Genomic DNA, 23879 nt, shown 5'->3' on the forward strand with positions numbered 1-23879 from the left:
GACTATCTGGTTTCACATCTGTTTCACAACTAACTTTACAACTGTATTTTTTTTTTTTTTTTTTTTTTTTGGCTATGCCTACAGCATGTAGAAGTTCTCAGGCCAGGAATCAAAACCACACCACAGCAGTGACCCAAGCCACTGCTGTGACACTGCCAGATCCTTAACCCACTACCCCACAGGAGAACTCCCACTACTGTATAACCTTGACAAGTTACGAGGTCCACCAGGTTCCTCAGCTGTAAAGTGAGGAGGCGAGGGATACACAACTCACAAATGATGGGAGGAGTAAATAAGACAGTTCATGAAAAGCGCTGAGAACACTGACAAGCACATGGTAAATGTGTAAACATATTAATATCATTTTCAAAAAGATAACTCAGAAATATAACGATTTTTTAAAAATAATTATGCCTCTGAAACCATAAACACATCAAGTATAGAGAACAAGTCTTTATTAAATACCATTTCTAGTACTTAATTACATCCTATTAGTGAGGGTTTAACTTGTCTACCACAAGTCAAACAACAGAAAAGAAATATCCGGTCTTTATTGTGTGCCAGACACTGCACACACATCAATGAAAAAAAAATCAGACAAAATTCCCACCTCTCTGGGGCTTACATTCCAGTAGCCTGCAGACTATATACTCATAGCAAATTAAATGGATCCTAGACCATTAAATCCACAAGTTCTAACTTAACTAGACCATAACTTTCCAAGCTGGCTTCCAGGTTCAGAATTTTTCATAATCAACCTGATCTGATTATCAGAGCACAGATGAACCTTTACTCCAAGGGGCATGAGTGGATCTCCAAACTTGTACTCTGGATTGTCATTTACCATAAGCTTCTGATGATAAAATCTGAAGTATAATAAACAAGGCATTTTTCTAAGAGCATTTTTCTTAATATAAAAGAAGCTGTCCTTCAAACCTAACAAACCTCTAGGAGTTTTTGAAAGTTAGGCTCTATCATATTCTGCCAGATGAGAACTTAGCAGAATGAAGTTTGGGAGCTGGCTGCCACTTTTTGATCACGAAAGAAGAGATATCTGATAATGACCATCATGTGGAGGAAAGCAAAGTTAAACCAAGAATCAGAAAGAAATCCATCAACCATAACAACATCTCATCTTCTTATGAATCCAGCCATACAAGAAACCAGGTATACCTTTGCAGTCTATAAACCAAATAAATTCTCTTTTAGTTTTGCCAGTTTGGACTAAAGTTCTGTCAAACAAAACAAACAAAAAAAGAACAAAAACCAAAAAACAACAACAAAAAAGGGAGTTTCCGTTGTGGCGCAGTGGAAATGAATCTGACTAGGAACCATGAGGTTGCAGGTTCAATCCCTGCCCTCATTCAGTGGGTTAAGGATCCAGCATTGCCATGAGCTGTAGTGTAGGTCCCAAACATGGCTCAGATCTGGCATTGCTGTGGCTGTGGCATAGGCCAGCAGCTGTAGCTCCAATTACATCCCTAGCCTGGGAACCTCTATATGCTGTGGGTGCAGCCCTAAAAAGAGAAAAAAGAAAAAAAAAAAAAAAAAAATCCTGAGTTCCTATTGTGGTTCAGCAGTAACAAACTCAGCTAGTATCCATGAGGATGTGGGTTAGATTACTGGCTTCATTCAGTGGGTTAAGGATCCAGCATTGCTGTTAGCTGAGGTGTAGGTTGCAGCTCGGATTCCATGTTGCTATGGCTGTGGCATAGGCCAGCAGCTGCAGCTCCCATTCAACCCCTAGCCTGGGAACTTCCATATGCTGCAGGTGTGGCCCTAAAAAGCAAAAAAAAAAAAAAAAAAAAAAAAATCCAAAGTGATACACATTCCAACTCCTATTCTAATAGAATTTTCTTTTCTTTTCTTTTTTTTAATTTTTATGGCTGAACCCATGGCATATGGAAGTTCCCAGGCCAGGGACTGAATCCAAGGCACAGCTGTGACCTATGCTGCAGCTGTGGCAATGCCAGATCCTTTAATCCACTGTACCAGGCCAGGGATCAAACCCACGCCTCTGTAGTGACTGCAGCCGCTGTACTCAGGTTCTTAACTCACTATGCCACAGCAGGAACTCCCTGATAGAATTTAAAGAGAAAGAGGAGTCCTCCTGTGGCGCAGTGGGTTAAGGATCCAGCATTGTCTGTGTGGCAACATGTCTCTGCTGCGGTCATGGCCAAGAAAAAAGAAAAAAAGAAACCCTCAAAACTGCTAGTGAAAAAAATACGTAGCCAAATTATGTAATACACTTCTGTTGGGGCCAGATGGAAAATAAAGCTCTTACCATACGTGCAAAACATGCAGTAAGGATTCCACTTCCAGATCCTACATCGAGAGCTTTAGCTCCTTCATGCAATTGATCAAATAGAAGTTCTAGCGCATACGCATGCTGCCAAAAGAAAACAAAGCAAGTATTCATTTTATAAAGACTCTATAAAGTATATACACCATGACATATAAATAAAGTTGCTAACTTCATCCCAATCTTTCTGCTATGGTCACCTACCAAAATAATGTAAACATAACATATATACTTATATCTACACAGGAATTACATAAGAAAATTCTTGTTTGATTAATATTCTTGCACTTAAAGTATTTCAGTAATTTTTTATCTCAGGTGTGTGAATTTTTATTTTTATTTATCTATTTATTTTTGTCTTTCTGTCCTTTTAGGGCCGCACCCGAGGCACATGGAGGTTCCCAGGCTAGGGGTCCAATCGGAGCTGTAGCCGCCAGCCTACGCCAGAGTCACAGCAACGCAGGATCTGAGCCACGTCTGCAACCTACACCACAGTTCATGGCAACGCCGGATCCTTAACCCACTGAGCAAGGCCAGGAATTGAACCCGCAATCTCATGGTTCTTAGTTGGATTCGTTAACCACTGAGCCATGACAGGAACTCCACAAGCGTTTGAATCTTTAAAATGTAATTAATTCAGTCAAAAGCTACCAAAGGACTTACAGTGAAAGTGCCCAACCAGCCTCACTCCCTAAAGGCAACCTATGTTATCAGCTCCTCCTTATTCCTTCCTTCCGAACATATTCACTTTACGAATATATAAGCAAATATATATGCATTTATAAATCGATTGTATCTTGAAGGAGCTTCCTTAACAATAAACAGTATGTTCATCATTTTTTATGGCTGAGGAATATATTTTTCTATGAATGTGTTATGATAACAAATATGCCTAATGAGATATTTAAGTTAGCTTCACTATTCCATAACAAAAGAGACGAAATAACCCTAAAAGGCACAGCGGTAAGATAATAGATTAATCCTTTTAATAATCTTATAAGGCATATCTATAGGATAAATTCCTAGAAGTGGAATTAAGGGACAAATGATATATATTTTATGTTTACAGTACACATAAATCACAAATCAAGTAAAATCATGTTGGTTATGCTTTCGACCTAAGCAAGAAATAAAGCCTTCTCTACTCCATCCTCTTTATAAACTTACACTTCACTGCTTTTCCAAAATACAATGTTAGAACTAATAAATGTACCTCAAAAGCTGTACCTAACTGCTTGGTATATTCTTTACTATAAACCATCAGATCCAGTAGCAATACGCACATTCACTGCCAGATTCTAGTTGATAAAAAACTGCCAGATCCTAGTTGATAAAAATATACATCCATGAATCCATAGTGATAACAAGTAAATACATTCTTCCATACAAACATAAATGGAGAATAAGGGGAAACTGTTCCCAACTGTTTCAAATACAGATGAAATGAAAAACTTAGAAAATTGACATTTGGCACCATATCAGAAATTACTGATTGAGGCAAAAATCACAAATGGATGTCAAAACTAGTAGATTATCATTTGATGAGTAAGTAATAGGATATTTATATAATCCCAAAATATTTATCCAAGACATGTATTAATTACAAAAGGGAAAAACAAATAACTTTACAATGGAGTTTAAAAGTTTCTCAGTGGATAAATCTGACTGATACTACCTCAATCAGATGTTTAAAGTTAGTATCACCAATAATGGAACACCCTGACATCACAAGACATCTACTAAAATACATCACTTCTGGGATAGCCCAGGCAAAAACACGTTAACAAATATCTAACCATAAAAAAACATCAGACAAATCTCAAGTGGGAGGTATTCTATAAAATAATTGGCCTGTATTCATAAACATTTTCAAGACCATTCAAAGAAAGACCAAAGGTGGGTTAAGGATCTGATGTTGCTGTGGCTGTGGCCTAGGCTGGCAGCTACAGCTCCAATTCAACCCCGAGCCTGGGAATCGCCATGTGCTGCAGGTGCAGCCCTAAAAAGCAAAAAACAAAAACAAAAAAGACTGAAGGATTGTTTCAGATTAAAAACAACTAAAAAGACATGACAATAAAATTTCTGATCTACAAATTTATTTTCCTATAAAAGACATTACTAGAACAAATGATAAAATGTAAATAAGGCCTGAGAGTTTGCTAGTGGTGCAGTGGGTTAAGGATCTGGTGGTGTCATTGCAGTGGCTTGGGTCACTCCCATGGAGCAGGTTCGACTCCTGGCCCAGGAACTTCCACTTGCCATGGGCGCAGGGAAAAAAAAAATCCAAATAAGGTGTGAAATTGGCTAAGTGTGTTGTATCCATGTTAATTTCCTGATTTTGAGAACTGTACTCTTAACTGTTCTCTTAACTGTTATTTAAGAGAATATCCTATTTTTAAAGGTAAAGAACATTTTGTCTGCAAATCATCCTTAAAGAGTATTAAAAAGGTATAAAAGGGAATATATATTACATAACATATATATATATACAGGGGAGGGGGAGAGGGTGAAAGAGAAAAAGTGATAAAGCAAATGCAGTAAAATGACAACACTGGGGGAATATGGGTAAAAAGTATACAGGAATTATTTGTACTATTTAAGTCTGAAATTGTACCAAAATTTAAAAAAATTAATCATCAGAAACTAGTAACATCCAAAATGGAAGATAGAATATAAACTCCCTAGTTTGGAAAACTAATTTAACTGAAAAAAGCTAGAATATTGATAACACTGAGGACAGAGGTTGACTAGGAAAAGAAGTCTTTCTGACTGAGGTAAGCTTCTGGGGTGCGAGAAATATTCTACATCTTAATCTGTATAGTGGATACACATATGCAAGCACGTAAACATTCATCAAAATCACTTCAGATTTGTACACTTTATTATGTGTATAATTTCATAAAGTTTTTTTAAAAATACTATTCATTTTCACTAAAAGTGGGTGATCATTTATATATGTCCTGATGTGATACAACAGAACCATTAAGAAGTGTTCTTGATCAGAAAAAAAAGGAGAAAGTTAAACACCACTAGGAATCATTTAACCAAGTTCAGTATATGGGAAATTCTACAAGACAAACAAGTTTTGTCAACAAATAAGTGCAATTTTAAAAAGGGGGACTGTTAAAGTTAAAAGAGACTAAAAACGCTAAAAAAAAGACTGAAAAAGTACAATACAAGGATCTTGTTTGGATCCTGATTTAAATCAACTGTAAAAGAATTTTTTGAAACACCTGGCCAAGTTTGAACAGGGACTAGGTATAAGATTTACAAAGGAACACTATTAGGTATGATATGGTACTGCAGTTGTGGTGGGGGGGGGGGTTGTTTGCTTGTTTTTAATTTTTTATTACAGTTGATTTACAATGTTCTGTCGATTTCTGCTGTGCAGCAAAGTGACCTAGTTTTATATATATACATTGTTTTTTTTCACAATGCAGTTGTGTTAGTCTTTCAGATTTATACTGAAGTATTTTAGGGGTAAAACAATGTTATGTTTGGCATTTGCTTTAAAATACCTCAGCAAAAGATAAATAGATAAAACAAGATTAGCAAATTGTTGACAATTACTGAAGTAGGGTGATGGCTACATGAGGGTTCATTATACTATTCTATTGCATGTGTGGAGGATCCAGTGCAAAATCACTGCTTTTTTAGGCTCCTTCAATCTGAACCAGTTCCTCAGCCTTTCTTTGACTTTTATGGCCTTGACTCTTGGGAAGATGTCAGGCCAGGTATTCTGTTGATGTCCTGCAGTTTGAGTTGTCTGGTATTTCCTCTTGATTCCACTCAGGTTACGCCTCTTTGGTGGGAATATCACAGAAGTGATGCTGGGTTATCACAACATATGCTATCAGACAGAGTACAGTTTTGATTCGTCCCATTACTGATGTTCACTTATTAAAGTGGTGTCTGCCAGCCTTCTCCACTGCAGAGCAGTGATTCTGCACTAGGTTCTCTGGTATCAAGGACATCACAGGGACAACCAGAAAAACTGAAAAGGAGTCTGAAGATTAGATGGTAGTAACACGTCAGTGTTCGTGTTCTGGTTTTGATGGGTACATTGTGGTTGTATAGGAGAATGTTCTTTGTAGGAAATAAACGACACTCTGACGTACTCAAGGGTGATGGGGGATCATTTCAGCAACTTACTCTCAAATGCAGTAAAGAAAGAAAGTTTCTTGATAGTGTACTGGCAATTTTTCTGTAAGTCTGAGATTATTTCAAAATTTTAAAAAAATATCTAACCTTATCTTTCTTTGATATTCCAACATGATACAGCGGGATACTATGAATGAATCATCATTATTGACATCAACCCATGGAACAAGAAAGTGTTAACTAATGAGGTTTCTATGAGACACACTGGATTAGCTTTTACTGAGGAAACTGCTAGGGACATTCGATTTTGTCAAAGCTATTGTTCTTAGACAAGAGGCTTAGCCCAAAGGATGGAGTCTTTAATAAAAGAGAGTTTGTAAGCTTTTTTCAGGAAGAAAATCTGTAGCTGATATCAGACTCTTTAAACAGTATCTCCTAAAAGTTTAATAATTTCCACTAATAAGATAATAAGTGTCATATTTGAAGAAATCAAAGAAGCCCTGAGTCTAGAAATGAAAGGATGAGAAGGGACCTTGTTAAGGTGTCAACCCCCCTATCTACAGGCAGTACTATCCCAACTTAATTCCAATAGAAACTCAAGGAATTTTTTTTCAGTACTATGTTCTCACAAGATTTGTTTTTTAAGGGGATGCTAAGTTATTATTAAAGTCCCGTTCAGATTTAAAATGTCAAGGCCGTCAATTATTACCTCTTTTCACGCTTATATCACTATAACTAATATTTTTCTGCATAACCCATGCTCATCTCTAAATCTAAAAATTAAGTTTAAAAGTTCATTTTGATAATTATGAAAATTTCAAACCCACAGGAAATAAAATGAACACCCTCTTCTCCTTATACAGTCACCAACTGTTTATATTGTTATATTTTACAAGCCATCTGAAAATATGCTATAGACATAATACTACACTCCTAAATACTTCAGCATGTATCTGCGAAACAAACTAGGACATCTTCCTTTGTAACCACATCATCATCACCACATTCAAGAAAATTATCAATTGAGTATATCATCCAACATATACACCACACTTAAATTTCTTCCATTGTCCCCCAAATCTCCTTTACAGTTATTTTGCCTCCAATCCACTCAAAATTCATGCACTCCATTTGCCAATCTAGAATATTCTCCCCCAACTCTGTTCCTTCCCCCACTTTCCTTTGTTCATCAGAACACTGACTCCTTTTAAAAGCCCTGTCCAGTGTCCTACATAATACCCTACTACTATTTCCTCGGGTTCAGATTCAGATCAAAGACCTTTAGCAAGAACACTACAACCACACAGGGCTTGCAGGGCTTGTGTTTGTGCATCACATCAGGATGCACTAACATTGGGCTATCTCACCACTGGGTTTGCCAAGCTCAGCCACTCAGTAAATGTGGTGACCACTAGTTCACTCTATTATCAAGGCATATTTTTCTCTTTGTAATTAGTAAGTAATATATAGGATAATAATTTGAGAATACCTGGATATTTTTGTTCCCCAACAACTTACATTTTAGATTAATTGATGATTTTTGCCTTATTCAATTATTACATTGATAATTATTTTAAAAAGATTTTTAAAATTCTATTATTCATTCTACATTTATTAATTGGCTTTCTTCAGTTTTTCATTTTTTCTCATCTAGCTATTTTTTTTTTAAATCTCTAAGGACTCAGGTTTTTGTTTCTGAATCCATTATCTTGACTATCTTCATTTTTTGATTCTCAAATTGCCTCCAATTTTGTTTCTGGGAGTCTCTCCAAACCTACTCCTGTGTCTTCCTGAAACTACCCCATTTGCCTTTGAGTACCTCTTCACTTTCTAAAATTTAGTCACTTTTCCGTGAAGCTCTAGTCTCTTTTAGTGAGAAATGCTATTTGGGATTCAATAACTGGATGCTAAATATGCTCACTGCCACCAGGATGTCATTTCACATTTTTCTGTAATTTAAACTTTAGAGGAGTTCTCTGGTGTCTCAGTGGATTAAAAATCCAGCATTGTCACTGCTGTGGCCTAGGTCACTGCTGTGGCTTAGGTCACTGCTGTGGCACAGTCCAATCCCTAGTCTGGGAATTTTGGCATGCCCCAGGGCTGCCCAAAATAAAGAAAAAAAAAGACTTTGGAAAATACTCCAGAGTTGTAGTTATTTCCAAACCTATGACTTTGAGGTTCATTAATGCAGACATAGAAAGGGTCGATAAGCACACAAAAAGATGCTCAACATCATTAGCATTAGGGAAATGCAAGTCGAAACCAAAATGATACCACTTCATAGCTACCAGGATAAATAAATAAAACATACAATAACAAATGTTGAGAAGGAAGTAGAGAAATTGGAATCCTTATAAATTGTTGGTAGGATTGTAAAATGGTATAGCCACTCTGGAAAACAGTCTTCTCAAATGCTGAACACAGAATTACTACATGACCCAGCAAATTTCACTCCTAAGTATATATCTAAGAGAGTGAAAATATATGCATACACACAACCTGTAAACTAATTTTCACAGCAGCATTATTCATAGTAGCTAGAGAGTGGGAAGAACCCAAATGTCTATCAACTGATGAATGATTAAATAAAATGTGGCATATATCCATACGACAAAATATTATTTGGCAATAAAAATAAATTGAGTACTGATGTGTGCTACAATATAGATAAACCTTGAAAATACTGTGCAAAGTATAAAAAGCCAGTCACAAAAGGCCACACTTTTTTTTTTTTTTTTTTTGGTCTTTTTGTCTTTTTAGGCCGCACCCACGGCATATGGAGCTGTAGCTGCCAGCCTACGCCACAGTCATAGCAACAAGGGGTCCAAGCTGCATCTGCAACCTATACCATAGCTCATGGCAATGCCAAATCCCAACCCACTGAGCAAGGCCAGGGATCGAACCTGCGTCCTCATGGATGCTAGTCGGATTCATTTCTGCTGAGCCACGACGGGAACTCCACAAAAGGCCACATATTGTATTATGCCATTTGTGTGAAACGTCCACAATGACATAGAAACAAAAAGCAGATGAGTACTTGCTAGGACATGGGCAGAATGAGGGATGGGAATTGAAGGTTAACTGGTACGGAGTTCCTTTGTGAGGTCATGAAAATGTTTTGAATTTAGACAGTGGTAATGTTTGTATAACACGGAATAGATTAAACACCACAGAACTGTACACTTTAAAGGGTAAATCATATCTTAATAAAGCTATTATTTTTTGTTTAAAAATGAACCCTTTGGAGTACCCGTCATGGCTCAGCGGAAACGAATCTGAGGATGCAGTTTCGATCCCTGGCCTCACTCTGAGTTAAGGAGCCTACGTTGCTATGAGCTGTGGTGTAGGGTGCAGACAAGGCTCAGATCCCGAGTTGCTGTGGCTGCGGTGTATAGGCCAGAGGCTATAGCTCTGATTCAACCCCTAGCCTGGGAAGCTCCATATGCCACAGGTATGGCCCTAAAAAGACAAAAAATAAATAAATAAATAAATAAATGCACCCTTTGCCATGGAGTTACTCCCAGCTTCTGTTTGGCAGTGAGCTGGACACTAAGCACAACTTGGAGAAAAAAAACTTTCACAACAGTATTTCCCACTTATTTGAAAATACCCCTCCAAGTAATTTCCCAAATATTTTAGCTACCTATTCTCTAGAATAATTTTTATGATTAAATGAATATTTCTTCATAATTTTTTTGTTTTAAGTAGCAGTTTAAACTGTTTTCAGGAATCTTAATACCAAAACTTTTTTGTTATTCATTAATTTCTTTGAATAGGTAATGCATAAAAAAAATTCCTACTCTATAACTAAAAAAAATAATAATAATACTCTTCTTCACTATACTTTTATGATGTTTCTTGAAGATTTTGCCATATTCATATTTACAGAGCTTCTTCATTTCACAGCTTTATAGTATTTCACTGGATGGATGTACTATAATTTATTAACCATCTACTATTAGCAGGCTATTAGAAATAGTTATTTTTTTGCTATTATAAATAATGTGCCAATAAATATTTTTAGTTATTTTGTACTTGTGCAAATGTACTATGGGATGAATATGTAATATGAAGTAAAACTGGAGAGCCTAAAGTATATTTATTTCACATTATAGCTACTAGTGCCAAACTACCTTCTAAAAACACTATCAATTTACTTTCCCACCAAAAAAAATATATTGATGTCAGTTTCCCATTTCCCAAAGTAACAAAGTTTTGATTTATGATGATAGGAGAAAAATGGTACTTCACTTTAGTGCTAATTTGTAATCTACTAAATATAAATGAAAATGACATTTCTTCATTTGTTTAAACGCCAATGTCATTTGTATTTCTTTTTCTATGAACTATTATTCTTGTACTTTACCCATTTTCTTTTGTGTATTTTACTTTTTAATTTACAGGATATATACATGTGTGTGTATGTATAAAATTCTAATATATGTAAATATATGGAGATTTGTCCTATACTATCATATGTATTTCAAATATTTCCCTTAGTTTTTCTTCTTTTGATTTTCCTCATATTTTTCAACTGCAGAAATCCCAGATTTTTATGTTTCAAAATATACTGTTTTTTAATCACTTCTGGGTCTTAGGTTTTAAAAAAGTCATTTCTACTCAATATCTATAAATAACTTGTCTATCTTACTTTACTTTTACTTTAGTATAAAGAAGGTTTTAACTTTAAATAAGAGTTTCTCCAACCCCCAAAATTTGCAGAGAATCAGAAAAGCTATTGTTCTTTTCATCAAAACCCAACAGAGTACTCATTCAAATAACTGACATTTAAAACCCAAGAAAATTCGCCACAGATTAAAAGTGCTAAGTGACCTAAAACAGGTCCTTCTCAAAGTTATACAACTTCATAGCTGCCATACTTGGCCATTCCCTAATGAATTTTCCAAATAAAATATGAAATAATTTCAACTCAAGATTTCTTTAATACGTCCATTATATTATTTAAAATATTTTCTCCTTTAATTAACTCATCACTAATTAAGCAAACTTTTATATCCAATTTTTACATTAGACATGACAACAACCAAAAACTTTAATGACAGTTTCTACCAAAAAGAGTTTCTTCTATACACCCTGTATTAAGAATTAGATTATTCTTTATTAATCCACTACTATTTACATAATTCATAGATGATAAAATTGATATGATTAAAAGTTTAAAATGTTCTTTAAACCTTTTTTACTGAAGAAAACGCTCTTAGAAGGAAAACGTGATCCCTTTGTACCCAAAGGACCAAAGTTAACTCACCATGTGTGGAGCACTGATTGTTGCCTGGAACCCTGCAAAAGAAGAAGAGAACTACTGATACTCTCAGCTGTAAAAACATATGGACTACTCCATGTCACTCCTTTTCCAACATCCATCAGTGACTTTTCATAACAATTATTTTCCTTTTTATGATAAGAATAAAACTTTTATTTTGTACTTTAGAGCACTGTCATGCATGGTTAAAATTAGAAAACACAATCATGCCAAGGCTAGAGTGCTCTGTACAACAGTCCTACTATTTCTAAAAATTTCTTCTCCCATGTAGTTAGTTAAGAAAGGAAAATTCATGGAGTGGATAAATGATGTTTTCTCTTCAGATTTATAAAAAGAAAATAAGTTTCCATATATCATAGAATATTTAAAATCTTTGTAAAATTAATTTGCTTCATAATTTTTGGCACTTGGGGAAAAAAATAGAACTGGTATTCAGAGTAGCTTAAGAGACTAACAAACTATTTCAAATTACTCTTTATACTATCCCTTGATGTTAATTAACACAATCTTTTCTTAGTTTTTAGCTTTTAGTTTCTTCTTCCAGTGATGCTTTCTTAAAACTTATTTACCTGCTTCTGTGTCTGAAGCAATTTTCACTGAGCGGTGGTAGCAGGTGCCTTCGGGGTTCAGAAGCTCCCCAGGATCTTCTCTGCTGACTGTTAAAGTGCTTCAAAAGAAGACAGCATGGCAGCTGGCCGACAGAATCCCGAGGCACTTCTAAGCCTCAAAGGCGCCCACTGCCAAGGCTCAGCAGTTCAGCAAAACCTGCTTCAGGAGAAGGAGTTAAATATGGAACTTTCTAAAAACAACCACAAACCAAAAAATTCAGGGCAAGTGAAGCACAGAAGTCAGTACTAACTTGGTTACACATTCCCTTTAATACTGATAGTAAAAATGGATGCTAAATGCAAAAACTAACCTTAGTCAATACTGAGGACCCTAAAGAAAACTAAGCATGCAGCTTGATTGTAAGTTTTCATTAAAAGTATATTTAAAGAAAATTTTTATATAATTCTTATATATATATCATATATTGTTTAAGAAAATAGAAAAGATGCCTCGTATATAACATCATGTTACTAAAATAGATAGGCCTGGGGTTATAAAACTTCTTAAGGCATAAATTCAAAGTAGCAAGGTAATAATAAATAAGTGTCCCAGTCTAGTTTAACTTACAAAGATTATAGAGTAAGTGAGTAAAATCTGTGACATTTTCAGAAATCCAAAGCTTACCTATTGATTGTGGTGAGTCCATGTAAGGGTTACATTTTGCATAGTGGGAGCGGTCTGTGGCCAGCATTACTTCAAATACTTTATCTGTTTTGATGATTCCATTTTCTGAAATGAATGAGGCAGTATTTTAAGCTAGGAGTAGCATGATCAGACGTACTTTAGAATAATTACTCTGGCTACACTACAGAGGCTAGACTAGAAGAGAGCAAGATTGGAAGTTGTTGCCAAAGCCCAGGTAATCAAAACCTGGTCTTAAAAATGACGGTAGGAATGAAGAAAAGTAGGATTTGAGTTATATCTAGTAGGTAATATACACCTGGCTGACTAGATTTGGAGGTGTAGGGGGTAATAGTTGAGATGCTGACATTGTATGCCGACATGAGAAATCCTAGAGAAGGATCAGAGCTAAAGAAGAAAAGGATAGTTATTTATTCCATTAGGGGCTATGGACCACATACACGGAGATAAGCAGCAGTCAGCTGGACGAATGGATCTGGGGCTCAAGGAGAAAAATCTAGGATAGAGATAAAAATTACTAGTTGCACAGATGGCAAATGAAGCAATGGAAGTGAACATAAGTGTCCGGGGAAGAATACACAGAGAAGAAAAACAAAAGTGTACATTTAAGAGAAATGCAAAGGAAGCAGAGCCTTCAAAGATAATGACAAGAAGTAGCCACAGAGGTAGGTGAAAATCAAGCAGATGCACTGTTACAGAGCTCAAGAAAATCAAAGTTTTCAAGAAGCAAAGCAAGGTCAATATGGTCTTCACTCGGTGTCTAGGGGGGGCGGGGGGGGGGTTTGCAGGACTCCAGCAGGTACCGACATCTGTGGATGCTCAAGTATCTTACATAAAATGGTATAATACTTGCATATAATCTATGTAGAGCCTCCCATATACTTTAAATTATCACTAGATTACTTACATACCTAATATAATGTAAATGTTGTATAAATAGTTGCCAAACATGATGCAAAATTCAAGTTTTACTTTTTGAAATTTTCTGAAAAAATTTTTTCCTTCACACATTTTCAATACACAGTGGGTTGAATCCATGGAGATAAAATCCATGGATATAGAGGGATGACTGTATATATTTGGCTTCCCCAACTCTCAATTTTTTAAGATTAAATATGTTAAACTCCAATAATCCTGGGAGTTCCCTGGTGGCCTAGTGGTTAAGTATCCGGCATTGCCAATGCCATGGCTTGAGTCACTGCTGTGGCACAGGTTTGATCCCTGTCCTGGGGACTTCCTCAAACTGTAGGCTCAGCCAAAAAACAAACCAACCAACCTTCAAAACCTTCAATAACCCTTATAGCACCATGCACATAGCTGTTATTCAATAAAGCCCTCATTCAATGTGTTTATTGACTCTCTAATACATACCAGACACACTGCTACATGCTTAAGATGATAACAAACAAAACAGCATATACTTCTTGTCCTTACAAATCTAAAATCCATAAGAAATGTATGGTCTTGACTTTAACAATCCAGAAATTAAACGTTTAAACCAAAACACGCTTTACTTAATTTGGCTACATCATGAACAACTATTTTTTTCAGAACTTTTTAAATTGAGGTATATTATGACATGCAACATTATGTTAGTTTCAAGTACACAACATAATGATTCAATATCGGCATATGTTGCCAAATAATTGCCACAATAAGTTAACACCCATCACCATAGTGTGACAAATTTTTTTTCTTGCTATGAGAATTTTTAAGATGTACTCTCTTAGCAATTTTCACATACACAATTCAGTATTATTAACTATAGTTGCCATACTGTATCTCCCCATGACATTTATTTTATACCTGGAAGTTTGTACCTTCTGACTACCTTTATCCATTTTGCACCCCACCTGCCTCTGGCAATCACTAGTCTGTTCTCCATATCTATGAGCTTGGGAAGAGGGGTGTTTATCTTTTTTAGATTCCACATGTAAGCCAGATCATACAGCATTTATTTTTCTCCGTCTGACTTATTTCACTTAGCATTAATACCCTCAAGGTCCATCCATGTCACAAATGACAAGATTTTATTCTTCCTTATGAATGAATAATATTCCATTGTGTGTGTGTGTGTGTGTGTGTGTGTGTGTATACACAACATCAGTATAGATTCATCCATTAATGGATGTTTAAGTTGTTTCCACATCTTAGCTATGGTAAATAATACTGCAATGAACATGGGGGTGCATATATCTTTCAAATCAGTATTTTTGTTTTCTTTGGATAAATACTTAGAAATGGAGTTGCTGGATCATATGGTAGCTGTTATTTTTAACTTTCTTAGGAACTTCCATACTGTTCCATTGCGGCTGCAGCAATTCACAGTACCACCTATAGGGTTCCCTTACTTTACAATTTTGTAAACACTTATTTCTAGTCTTTTTGAGAATAGCCATTCTAACAGCTGTGAGCTAGTATCTCACTGTGGTTTACGGTTTGCATTTCCCTGATGATTAATGATGTTGAGCATCTTTCATAGTGTATATATATACACTACATATACTATATATTATATTTATGTAATATATAATGGATTTACAAAGTTCTTTACATATTTCTGTATTTGGGATATTAACCCCTTAACAAATACATGATTTGCACATAATTTCCTCCCATTATAGACTGCCACAACAATTTTAAAATGAGACTTCTGGGAGTTCCCATGGTAGCAGAGTGGGTTAAGGATGCAGCATTGTCTCTGCAGTAGCATAGGTTCAATTCTCAGCCCTCAGAGTGGGTTAAGGATCTGGAGTTGCTGCAGCTGCAGCACAGGTTGCAGCTGTGGCATGAATTCTACCTTTAGCCCAAGAACTTCCATGGGTGTGGCCAAAATAAAAGAAAAAATAATAATAAAATAAAGTGAGACTTCTGTAAATGCATGATGAGAAGTTGAAAATATTTATGCAAACTAATTTAATTTATTCATCAAATATAGAGTCTCCAAGTTTTAGAGGGTGATGGCAGCCACCAGAATCTGAATTTCTCCACAGAGCCTCTCAAAAAAAAAAAACCACTTAAACCTAAGATCAAAACAGGACATAAACAAAACCACACATGACCCATGCTTCGCATTACTAGGCGATAGAGAATACCCAGACTTTATTAGCAGAAAAATAAACAACAAATTCCAACAAAGATTCTGTAAGCCTCTGGGTACAGAAAGCAAAGGTAGGGATTAAAGTTTAAAAGACTAAGCAGAAGGAAGCAGGGGATAAAGATGAGGCACAAACAGAATCACTTCCATAAAGAGGAAGCACAACACTAAGTACTGAAATGGTGAACACAGGCCCGGGACTTACAAGTTCACAGCAATGGCTACAAGGAAGGAACTTAAACGGTCAGTGGGATTGACAAAGGTCCCAATACCATTCGATGGTGAAAGAACAGTCTTTTTCAACAAATGGTGCTGGGACAACAGGACAGCCACATGAAAAGAATAAAGTTCAATCCTTACCTCATATCAAATAACTTAAAATGGATCAAAGATCTAAACACCGAGGTAAACTCATTAAGGCACAGAAGAGAATATTGGGGTAAATCATCATGATCTTGGATTTGGCAATGGATCCTTAGATATGACATCAAACGCATGAACAATAAGAGGAGAAAAGAGAGAAACTGGATTCCATCAAAACTGAACATTTTGGAACTCCCGTCATGGCTCAGTGGTTAACAAACCTGACTAGCATCCATGAGGACTCGGGTTAGCTCGGTGGGTTAAGGATCTGGGTTGCCATGAGCTGTGGTGTAGGTCACAGATGCGGCTCAGATCCTGCATTGCTGCGGCTCTGGCGTAGACCGGTGGCTATAGCTCTGAATAGACCCCTAGCCTGGGAACCTCCATATGCTGCAGGTGCAGCCCTAAAAGACAAAAAGACAGAAAAAAAAAAAAATTAAACATGCTATGCTTCAAAGGACATTATCAAGAAAAAGATAATTCACAGGATGAGAAAAAATAATTTATAAATCATGTAACTAAAAAAGGACTTCTATCTAGAATACATAAAGAATTCTTATAATTCAGTGTACAAGGCCAAATAACCCAGTTTTAAAATATGTAAATGATCTCCAAAGAAGATAAACAAACGGCCAATAAGACATGAAAAGATGCTGGACATCATTAGTCATCAGGGAAATGCAAATTAAAACCAATCATGTAATATGCCATCATTTATGACTGGGTTCTTTAATGCTACTCTCTGAGGTCACAAAAGATATACTGGATTTTTCTAACCAACCAACACTCTTTGTATATCTGAACGTATTGTGACTACTTCAATCCTTATCTTTTTCAGGTTAAGCAGCCTTACTCAATACTTCCAATTATCATCATATTCACTTATTCATTCTTCTCTAGATGGATACTTGAGCGTGACACTTAAAATTAAACATACTGCCATAGACACAATCTAAAAATCAAGCAAATTAAAGATTACTTACTTCCCTTTAGCTAGATAATATATATCTACAAAACTGTTATGTGAGTTTCTTTGGTTGTTTTCATACATCGTTTGAAACTATTTTTTCCCATTCCATAGGCTGCCTTTTCTTTATGGTTTCCTTTTTTGTGCAAAAGCTCGTAAGTTTGATTAGGTCCCATTGGTTTATTTTTGTTTTTATTTCTATTGCTTTGGGAGACTGACTAGTATTACTAAGAAAACATCTGTATGGTTGATGTCAGAGAATGTTTTGCCTATATTCTCTCCTAGGAGTTTTATGATGTCTTGCCTTGTGTTTAAGTCTCTAAGCCATTCTGAGTTTATTTTTGTGCATGGTGTGAGGGTATGTTCCAGTTTTACTGATTTATATGCAGCTGTCCAGTTTTCCAAGCACCACTTGCTGAAGAGACTATCTTTTTCCCATTTTATAGTTTTGCCTCCTTTGTCAAAGATTGATCATAGGTGTCTGGGTTTATTCCTGGGTTCTCTATTCTGTTCCATTGGTCTGTATGTCTGTTTTTGTAACAGGACCACACCTCTTTCATTACTGCACACTTGTAATATTGCCTGAAGTCTGGGAGAGTTATGCTCCTGCCTGGTTTTTGTTCCTCAGGAAGGCACAGAGAATTCACTAAAAAACCCTAAATAGTTTTAAACGCATGTCACCAGTTATTAATTAAAAAGCTGATGGCGTTCCCTGGTGGCACAGCGGGTTAAGGATCAGGTGTTGTCACTGTTGTGGCTCAGTCGCAGCTGTAGCACAGGTTTGGTCCCTGGCTCAGGAACTTCCACAAGCTGCAGGCGTGCCCACCCCCACCTCCACCCCCCAAAAAAGCTGAACACATAAGGCTCAAGATAAAGCTTTAATAGACTATTATTGGGTAGCTTCCAAAATTTTCACCATAAAGTTATTATTTGCTTTTGCCCAGAATTCCAGATGCCTAAAGAAAGCCACATTTACTAAATTACTAAATCATTTCCTCACTTTTGATAATGTGTCATATACAACTGCCAATATCATGAAATATTTCTAGCAAACAGTAAAGTAATTTAACATTTCACTTTTTGTGTACAGTCTAATTATGAGTAAACATACAATTACCATTAGGCTGTCTGGATTAGTGAACAGCTTTAGAACCACCCATACTCAATTTTCCTGTACCCTAAGGACCAAGGACTCTAATTAAATAATTCTAATAATGGCTAATGTTGATCCAAATATGCAACTGATCCAAATAAGAAGTCATTCAAATTCAAAAAGGAGAATGCAATATAATCCAAGCAGAAAACTAAGTAATAAAAGAAGCTATCTCTTTCTCTCCTCAATTTGAGGAGTGCGGAAGGGTGAAGAGGGAGACAAATTCCAGGAGAAAAGGAGAAAAACAAAAGTACTATGCAAGAGTCACATTTAGGTAAACTGTGGCATGACTTTCAAAAAAAAAAAAAAAAAAAAAAAGGAAAAACAGGAATTCTCCTGTGGAACAGCAGGTTAAGGATCCTGCATTGTCACTGCAGCAGCTCTAGTCGTTGTTGTGGTGTGGGGGTCAATCCTTGGCTCAGGAACTTCCATATGCCATGGCCGAGGCCAAAAGAAAAAAAAAAGGAACATGTGATTATTCCTCTCTAATAGTAGAGGGGTCTGTGATATTAGAAACAAAGAGCAGGAAATAAACTCACAGCACACTGCACAGCTCGGCAAAGTGTTGACCCAGTCATTAATGTTGGTAATGATATTATTAATTCTCAACACTTAAAACCAACAAAGTGCATGAACACTGATCATTAAACATAAAAGTTGGAAAAAAAAATCAAAGTGGAGATGACTTATTCACTGATTTGAACAAAATGAAACGTTATCAACTTTGACAATGTAAAAGAGTCACTATTGATTTGAAAAATGAATATCCTTTCTTAAAAAGGTTAAGGGACATTGTCAGTTTATAAATCATAGAACAAGAAATTGAGGTTAAAGTACATATTGACTCAAAGTTACAAAGGTAACCACAAAAGAGGAAGCAAAAATTATGATATAACTATATGCAGGGAGGGAGGTAAGTTTATAGGGTGTAACTCATCCATCTTGGCAGAAGGTCAGCAGATGATGTTGCAAGTTGATAAAGAAACAGCAGTTTAAGCATATGATTAAGAGACATGAGATATCACCAGAAGACCCAAATACGTAGTTTAGAGCGGTTTGCTCTGGCAGGGGAAGTCATTGCTCTTTTCCATTATAAGCCCTTCTGCACTCTTTTATCTTTTAACCACCCACATATATTACTTGACTAAAAACTAATCTTAACTCTCCTAACCTTGTTTTCACAGATAGATACTATTTATATAGATGTATATACAATGTGTGTGTGCTCCACTGAGCAAGATGTAGGATGCAACAGGGCTGCCTTTTCTTTCACAGTGGTTGAACTGGGTGCATTATTTAGCCTCTATGTAGTTATGCGTAGACTTACAATTAAGTTCTTGTCGATGAGAACATAGGCAGAAATTATATATGCAGCTTCCAATTTATGCCCTTAAAAGGAAGGTGAGGAGTTCTCTTGTGCCACAGTGGGTTAAGGATCCAGCAAGTGTCACTCAGCTGTTTGGGTCACCGCTGTGGCAGGGGTTTGATCCCCGGCCCAGGAGCTTCTTCCCCTTTCCCCATTTTTCTCCCCACCAGCTGGAATATGGAAATGATGGAGGTAAACTATCTTCAACTTTGCAGTTGAGGGAAAGACTTTAGGGAGCACAACAGGACTGGAGTGCCAGTTCTCAAAACCATCGAACCACAATATTAGCTTGGAACTGCTTATCCCTGGATTGTTATAGGAGACGGAAACTTTGATTTTAAGCCATTGTTATTTTGGCTCTTTTAAGAGCAGACAAATAAATACCCTAAAACACAAGGTATACGAAGAATAAAATGAGATCAGTTTGAAGAACAGGACTGGAGTTGGAGCAGGGGAACAGACCTGAAAGCTACGCAAGAGGTGTTTATACCCTACATAGTAAACAATCGAAGTCTGGGCAGAAAAGTGACATACCAGAAAGCAGCACAGGAGGACAATCAGTATAACATGTAGAATGAATCTGAGGGGAGAGAAATTGAAAGTGGGGTGACGACCAGATGCTTGGAGGCACATTGCTCCAGGTAAGATCTAAGACCCTAGGCTAGGATAGATATCAATGAAACTACAGTGAAAGGGATGACCACAAAAGGCATTTGTAATAACTATTGAGTTAGGAGTTCCTGTCGTGGTGCAGTGGTTAATGAATCTGACTAGGAACCATGAGGCTGCAGGTTCGATCCCTGACCTTGCTCAGTGGCTTAAGGATCTGGCATTGCCAGGAGCTGTGGTGTAGGTTGCAGACGCGGCTCAGAACCTGCATTGCTGTGACTCTGGCATTGGCCACGGCTATAGCTCGGATTAGATCCCTAGTCTGGGAACCTCCATATGCTGCGGGAGCGGCCCTACAAATGGCAAAAAGACCGAAAAAAAAAAAAAAAAAAAAAAAAAACCCAATACTGAGTTAATCTGGTAACAGTATTAAAGAATCAATAGGAGTTCCTGTCATGGTGCAGTGGTTAACAAATCCGACTAGGAACCATGAGGTTGTGGATTCAATCCTTGGCCTTGCTCAGTGGGTTAACGATCTGGCATTGCTATGAGCTGTGGTGTAGGTTACAGACTCGGCTCGGATCCTGCGTTGCTGTGGCTCTGGTGTAGGCTGGCAGCTACAGCTCCAATTAGACCCCTAGCCTGGGAACCTCCACATGCCATGGGAGTGGCCCAAGAAATGACAAAGACAAAAAAAAAAAAAAAAAGAATCAATAACTACCCCAAGATTTTTAGTTGGTGAGAATAGAAGTAAAAGCAGGGGAGTTCCCGTCGTGGCGCAGTGGTTAACGAATCCGACTAGGAACCATGAGGTTGCGGGTTCAGTCCCTGCCCTTGCTCAGTGGGTTAACGGTCCAGCGTTGCCGTGACCTGTGGTGTAGGTTGCAGACGCGGCTCGGATCCCGCGTTGCTGTGCCTCTGGTGTAGGCCGGTGGCTACAGCTCCGATTCGACCCCTAGCCTGGGAACCTCCATATGCCGCAGGAGCGGCCCAAGAAATAGCAACAACAACAAAAGACAAAAAGACAAAAAAAAAAAAAAAAAAAAAAAAAAGAAGTAAAAGCGATCCTGACAGAGATGAAAAAAAGAAGAGATACTGTGCTGGTATGAAGCACTGAAAACATAAGTAAGAAAATAAGCCAAATACCTTTTAAGGTATTTCAAGTCATATAGAAACTTTCTCTAAGTTTCTATAAGTAAACTATCATGAAGTTATATCTCAATAAAAGAAATAGTACAGTACTAATTAGTTTTATGACTTGGACAGTTGTTAATAACCTACTCTCTATTTCTTTTCCAGGAACAAAACGCCAGGTAAAACAATAAGAAATGAACAAAATGGTCACCTTTTACTTCCCACCTAGAACAACTGGGCATAATAAGAGGTAAGCAGAGCTTGAGACACGCTCCGTACACAAAGTCTGAAAGGGGTTAGCTTTAAATTCACACTATAATCAAAGAAGAATTTGACAGCAAGTTATGATAGCATATCATCTAAGTAGTAGAGATTATTCAAAAATACATCTTTCTCTAGACTATTATTACTCTTAATAATACATAATCAAATGTCGTGACACTATTTCTCAAAGGAGGATGTTTCCTGGACTCCTCACATCTCTGACAAACTAAAATGTTATGTAAAACTCTAAAATATAAGTAACCAATTCTTAACTTCTGTGGCTTTCTCCTAAAACACACACCCCTAAGAGGTGATTTCATGCAAAGCAGGATGTGATTAAAATTACAGCATCCTAGATTTGGAAGGGTCCCCAGGGATCTAGTATATAGTGAAAGCTGATAACAAATCCCTTCCATGACACCCCTTACAGTGAAATGGTCGATCAGTCTTTGCTTCAACGTACCCAGTGACAGAAAACACTATTTTTCAAAGCCAAATCTTTGACTGTTAGGATAGTTTTGTGACTACTTCCTCATAATGAGCCACATTCGTCCTGGTTTGACCTTCTACTACATGGTTGCCTTTAAATATTTAAACACTATTGTTCTCTTTAGTCTTCTCATTGCTAAATCCAGCAAACTCCACCTCATCAAATTATGCAAAATGCTGATGCTCTTGTCATCCTGATCACCCTTGTCTGATAATTTTTGGTTTTTCACTGCTACTCTTAAAGCATGTTAGCCAGAACTAAATGCAATACTAATAAAAATATGTGAACAGCACAATGGAACTAAGATCACATTAAGTAGATTGTAATACGACCTAGCATCTAGACTTAGTGCCAACAGAACTTATGATGATGGTGGTGGACATGTTCTACAGATGCACCGTCCAACAGGTGAGTCACTAGCCTCATGTGGCTATGGAGCTCCTGAAAGGTGGTATGCCTTAGGAGCTGAATTTTTTTATTTTACTTAATTTAAAGTAGACTCACTGATACAAAAATTTCTCCCCAGGAGTTCCCCTTGTGAACAGGTTAAGCAGGTTAAGGACCAGATATTGTCTCTGTGAGAATGTGGGTTCGATCCTTGGCCTCGCTTAGTGGGCTGAAAATCTGGCGTTGCCATAAGCTATAGCATACATCGCAGCTGCAGCTCAGATTCCGTGGTAGCTGTGGTGTAGGCCTGTGGCTGCAACCCCATTTTGACCCCTAACACACAAAATTGCTGCACACAAATGCTACAAATGCTACAAGTGCAGTCATTAAAAAAAAAATCCCCCCCAAATCATATCTATTAAATCTTATTCAATGTACTATAAGTTTATATAGCACACAAATGCTACAAGTGCAGTCATTAAAAAAAAAAATCCCCCCCAAATCATATCTATTAAATCTTATTCAATGTACTATAAGTTTACTTACTGGTATGTACCTGAAAGACTGACTTGATATAAGTTAAAATGAGGAAGTATTCTCTGGATTCTTAATGCGGCTCAAATTTCTGAAAACAGTCCCCTAGGATTTTATTACCTTGTTATATTTGGCCCAAGAATGCATATGATAAAACTAATGAAATATTCTTTTTTCCACTGGTTATGCTACAGATGGATAAGAACTAAACTCTAAATAGAATAAGAAAATAACTTCAATTTATTTGTATAGATAAGGATACAAAACCTATAAATCATAATTCTTACAAATTTAAATGCCTACTAAGGATCTCCACTTTAATGTCTTAAAGCAACTCAAACCAAACATTCCCCCAAATAAACTCCTGTTCTCCCACTCTTCTTTGCATACCCCACACCTCTAAAAATCCCTGCTAGCCACTCACTGTTACTTCCAACTCAGAAAACGGTAAATCATTCCCACTGCCCAGGTCTAAAACCTTGGTGTCATATTCTTAACTCCAATCTTTCTCCCACACCCCAAATCCAAATCTAGCACATTCTATTTCTTCTGTCTAGAATGCCTGTCGCCCAGCTCT

The 23879-nt window shown here is 36.8% G+C and overlaps 1 protein-coding gene across 5 annotated transcripts in view; it reads right to left on the reverse strand.

Annotated features, from left to right (window-relative positions):
• The window catches only part of PCMT1 (protein-L-isoaspartate (D-aspartate) O-methyltransferase), a 47021-nt gene that overhangs the window by 18768 nt on the left and 4374 nt on the right, over window positions 1-23879 (reverse strand). For all 5 annotated transcript variants that reach the window (XR_002337171.1, XM_021067107.1, XM_021067017.1 and 2 more), the window contains 3 exon segments: window positions 12921-13025; window positions 11673-11704; window positions 2285-2389 (listed from right to left, as the gene is read on the reverse strand). Coding sequence is in view for 4 of the 5 variants with exons in the window: in XM_021067107.1 (XP_020922766.1) it covers window positions 2285-2389; window positions 11673-11704; window positions 12921-13025 (242 nt within the window). In the remaining variant the exon portion in view is untranslated.

This window comes from Sus scrofa, chromosome 1, assembly GCF_000003025.6.
Source record: "Sus scrofa isolate TJ Tabasco breed Duroc chromosome 1, Sscrofa11.1, whole genome shotgun sequence".
Classification (NCBI taxonomy): domain Eukaryota; kingdom Metazoa; phylum Chordata; class Mammalia; order Artiodactyla; family Suidae; genus Sus; species Sus scrofa.